Below are 5,000 nucleotides of genomic sequence, written 5' to 3' on the forward strand. Positions count from 1 at the left end.
CGTCCATTTTGCGCAGGTTGAGGCTAAATAAAGCCTTCAGTTCCCTCCAGTAGCTCAGCGCCTGCCCCCATCACCACCTGAGTCCTCGCCATCAGGGTGCTCGATTTACGCAATGGCAGGGGAATGTTCAGTGGCGGGATGCAAAGGGCGTGACAATTTACTCACATTTCCGGAAGAGGAGACTGAGAAGAGAGTGTGGCGTGACTTTTGCAAGAGTGAGACTGTGAATTTTGAGACTGCCCGAATTTGTGGCAAGCATTTTAAAGATACAGACTATGAAAGTGTCACATCGAGAAAATTAAAGACTGGGAGTCTACCAACACAACATCCATCTGGAATTAAGAGTAAGGAGCATCTGTTTTAGGTAATTTTTTCAAATACGCCTGCATAATGGGTCATGATGTTTTTGGTATTGTTGGATTCCTCTCATTGTCTAGTTTCCAAATATATATAAATCATTGCGCAGAAACCCTCGAATCCCCCCACATTCTTGTAAATGATATGCACAGAATCAGTCACTATATAATCTAACGCTGTTCCCCCTTTGACCTCCCCATGGGGGGCTGCCGCACCCCAACCCTGCCCAGGAAAACAGGGTATCCTCCACATATTCATAGCAGACGTGAGCATATGACCGCAATGTGGGCGCGGTGTTGCCGAGTCTGTCCAACGCTTTCTCCTGCTGTGAATATGTGGAGGATTCTTTGAGAGGAATCCATCGATACGGCAATTGTTGTGATCCATTATGCAGATGTATTAGAAAAAAATTACCCTGTTTTACACCTTGAAAGACTGAATTAATGTTAATCATTGTGATGTGTGTGAACGTATTAATATATATTTTGGTAATTTTTTAGAATAGTTCTGCATAACTGATTGCAATAATTTTGGTATCAATGGACTCCTCTTACTCTTTACTATTCAATTATATAGAAAAATTGCATGGAACCCTCCCAACCCCCACATTCTTGGCCATGGTAGTATGGTAGGACATGAAAGGTACTAGGGAAATTGTGGTGCAAAATATAAATAGTATACACCAAATTTTTTTCTTATGCATTGCTAACTGCACCCCTTCAATGGAGCTGCTGCCCCTCAACTCCCACCCAGAAAAAAAATAAAGAATACTCTAAATATTCATGTCAGGAGAGAGTATCAGATATACTTGCCATCAGGTACTCCCGCATGTTGGTCATGTGCTCTCTCCTGCTGTGAATACACGGAAGATTCTTTGTGTTTCATAGCTAGGGTTGGCGGACTGTGGGGAGCACAGCCCTCTGTATTAGACAATATAATGACTGATTCTATGTATATTCCTATTTTACGCAGCAATTTGTCTGGTCCTCCCCCTCTATTAGGACCTAGATTGTTGTTAATGGGTGGTGGGGGGGGATTCTGTGCAATATTTTCTATATATTTGCATAGTAGAGAAAGAGAAATCCATCGATACCAAAATCGTTGTGATCTGTTAGGCAGAACTAGTCTATAAAATTACCTACATTTTTTAGTATTGCCCAATGGTCCTACTTTTTAATTTACCACATTTCGTGAGCAATAATTTCTGTCTATTTTTTAGTACACCCAGTACCCTAATCTCAATTATTGTGCTTTATATTGATAGAATACATCAGTCAGTAAATAATCAGAACACCTTTGTTCAGCTGATTTCAATGAGAGTAGTATCAATAGATTCCTCTCATTCTCAACTCCCCATATATGTAGAAATAATACCATGGAACACCTCTCCCACATACCCACATTCTTGGCCTTGATAGCAGCAGAGGGGCCAGACTGGAAGCTTTACGTGCACAGAGAATTAGTCAATATATAGTCAAATGCTCTTTGCAACCCCCCCCCCCTGCATTAGAGATAATAGTGACTTGTGATGTGTATAATATTATTATAGTGACATATTTTGTGTCTATTATTCATATTTACCCCACAATTTCCCTGGTACCTGTCATGCCCTTCCTTGCTAATGGGACCTAGAATGTGGTGTTTTGGGCTGGTTCAATGGGAAGTGCACTGCATATATGGATAGTAAAAGCTTAGAAGAATCCATCAATACCACTATCTTTGTGATTGGCCCTTGCAACCAGAACCGTTTAAAATGCAAAGTTATTTTAAACAATTGCCCATACAGGTGGTCCCCTACTTGCGAACTTCTGAGTTAAGAACTTCAGTACATACGAACAAAGGAGCGAGTGAGAGTAATGCACTTAGTAAACAATAGCTCTCTCACTGTACCCACACAGTCTCATTCAAACATGTGTTGTGCACTCTCCAGAAAACTTTGTGATTTTGTGATTGTTTTGCAAAGTTTTTGCCCGTATTAAGCATTCTAACATGTTGGGTGTTAAGTGCAAAAGCAGTGGTGATGCTAAGAAACGGCAGGCCATCACGATGGAAACAAAAGTGGACATCATAAAAAGAGTGGAGCGCGGTGAGAAGATGGCAGATGTTGCTCGTTCGTACCAGATGAATCGTTCTACCATCGGTACAATACTCAAGAACAAGGATAAGATCTTGGAACATGTGAAAAGTTCAGTCCCTATGCAATCTACTATTATTAGTAAGAAACGTGGAAAAGTGATAGAAGAACTTGAAAAACTTCTGAGCATTTGGATGGAGGATTGTCATCAGAAGAGCAAACCGCTTAGCCTAATGCTTATTCAAGAGAAGGCTTTAAGTCTTTTTGAAGACTTGAAGAGGAAATATGGGGAGGAAGCAGCGGATGTGACTTTTACTGCAAGCCATGGATGGTTTAACCGCTTCAAGGCACGTTATAACCTCCATAATGTAGAGGTGGCTGCAGAGGCAACAAGCGCAGATACGGTAGCAGCCCAGGAGTTTCCTACCACACTTAAGGAAATCATCAAAGAAGGCGAGTTTTCACCTTATCAAAGTAAGATTAAAGATCTTACAGTAATTTAGTACTTATTATAAATTTTATTTTATGTACTGTATTTGAAGGTTGTTCGAAGCACATTAAAAACCATCGAAAACTACTGTATTGTTTATACCGGCACGTCCGAAAGTAGAGCTGGTTGTACAGTAAGCAAAACATACCGTACACCGTACTACGGACATAAGAACAAATGTACTTACGAACAGCCTACTGGAACAGAACCTGTTTATAACTTGGGGACCACCTGTATATCTAATAATTTTCATCATAAAGATTTGGCGCAAGTGTATATCAACAACACTTAAATCCGAGAATCTTACTTCCCATACTTCTCTGTAATTGTTATTGTTTCCATGGTCATGTGACGCTTGTGCAACTTATGTCTTACTCATAAAATAGTTGGAAAAGTTACAGTTTCTAACCAAGCTTGCCTAGCTCAGCCTAGTCAAAGCTAACTTCAAACTTAACCTAAATTAGCCAAGCCTACCATAACCTAACATAGCACAGCCTAGCCAAGCCTACCCCGCAACAATTAATTTAAAGAATGTTAGTGAGAATAATTTCAGTATCCTATATAGGCTAGAATGAAAAGAAAGATAATAGATCAGGTTTTCATGCCATGTTAGATCAATTCTTCCTATTATGGCCAGTGTTCTTTTAATATCATGTGTCATGTATAGTCTTTGGGGTGATTGAAACTCTGTTACTTGTAGAAATTACAAATTACTATTTACACTACCCTACATCCCCTCCTCATGGCTACTCATGCCACTCAGAGAAAATTATGATTTTATTATTTTAGCACTGCTTGCCTTCTTGTGGTAAACAACCAAGCTAAACCATACATTTTTTCTACAGGTAAACCAGCCAGAGAGGGATGTAGCACTGAAGAATTCCAAAGGCAGATGAAACGTTTAAAGAAAGAGAGGGGTATTCTCTTGAAAAGAAATAGACTCTTAACCAAAGAAATTAAAGAGGCAATGAAACAGGTGTCTGATCTCCGTTATCAAAATGAATTGATAACAAAAGAGCGTGATAAGGCTCAGAAAGAAAGGGATGCTCTTCAGTTGGAGAAAATACATCTGTTAAGTGCACTGGAGGAGGAGAGAAAAGCGAGGGAGGTTCTGGTTGCAAGGAAGAGGAAGGAAGAAGCAGAACTTAACAAGACAGTTACAGAAAGGTACGTTCTCCTCTATGATAAACAACTTAGTAGCTAATGTATTGAAAAGCATGAGGTAGTTTATTTGATGATGATAAGTTCAGTCATCTAAATTCAATACTTTTGCTGTCTTAGATGAGCTATGATTTTGATGAGAATGGTATAGTACATTAATGATGATAAGGTCAGACATCTAAATTCTTTATTTTAGCTGTCTTAGGTGAGCTATGGTTTTGATAAGAATGGTATAGTACAGGTATTGACATTTCTTAAAGCTTACAGATATGTTAAAAAGAAATGTTGACAGAGTAGGTTTACTACCCTGTCTTAAACTTGTGAAGGTATAAAGCAGGATCAAACAATAGTATATGACCAGATTGCATTCTGCCATTGCATGAGTGCAGTTTATCTTAAGAATGAACACATGACAAAGGAGATGCTAAAAAAAAAATTGAAACTTGATCAAAGCAGGAAACTGAAAAAAAGGAAGATAATTACATACACCTTCTGATTATTTTATTGAATAGATTCATTCCAAATGTGAGAAATTTAGGAAATGCTTTTTTCAATTTCCACCTTGTTTCTTTTGGGGGAATATTTTACCTAGACAATTATTAGGTGTCAAAAAAAAAAATCTTTTTTCTCATATATATGTCACCTACAAGGAGCAGAGTAAAGAATCAAAAAACTATTCCCCAAATTTGCAGGATCTTTTATTTATCTACAAAATGAGCCATAATATGTTTTTTTTCGGACTAGAAATGCATGGGATAAAGCTTTCGTGCATAAATAAGTATACACTCAAAATAGCAGTAGTTAGTGTTTTTTGTATCTTTTCATGATTATTTTGGTATTAACAATAAAACATAGAAGAAGAATCTTGATGCAACATAGTTCCTTATCATCTACGTGCATTCGGAAGTCTTGCAGAAA

General features: G+C 38.2%; 1 protein-coding gene across 2 annotated transcripts in view; it reads left to right on the forward strand.

The window, feature by feature from the left end:
• LOC113811279 (piggyBac transposable element-derived protein 4) overlaps nucleotides 1–5,000 on the forward strand; it is a 24,264-nt gene that overhangs the window by 879 nt on the left and 18,385 nt on the right. The window contains exons 1-2 of one of the 2 annotated variants that reach the window (XM_027362989.2): nucleotides 1–344; nucleotides 3,767–4,088. The exon at nucleotides 1–344 is cut by the window's left edge and continues 221 nt beyond it. In XM_027362989.2, the coding sequence (XP_027218790.2) occupies nucleotides 113–344; nucleotides 3,767–4,088 (554 nt within the window). In that variant the 5' untranslated portion in view covers nucleotides 1–112. The remainder of the gene's footprint in view (nucleotides 345–3,766; nucleotides 4,089–5,000) is intronic. The other variant, XM_027362990.2, reaches the window with a different exon arrangement.

The sequence above is a fragment of the Penaeus vannamei genome, chromosome 24 (genome assembly GCF_042767895.1).
Source record: "Penaeus vannamei isolate JL-2024 chromosome 24, ASM4276789v1, whole genome shotgun sequence".
In the NCBI taxonomy this organism is placed as follows: Eukaryota; Metazoa; Arthropoda; class Malacostraca; order Decapoda; family Penaeidae; genus Penaeus; species Penaeus vannamei.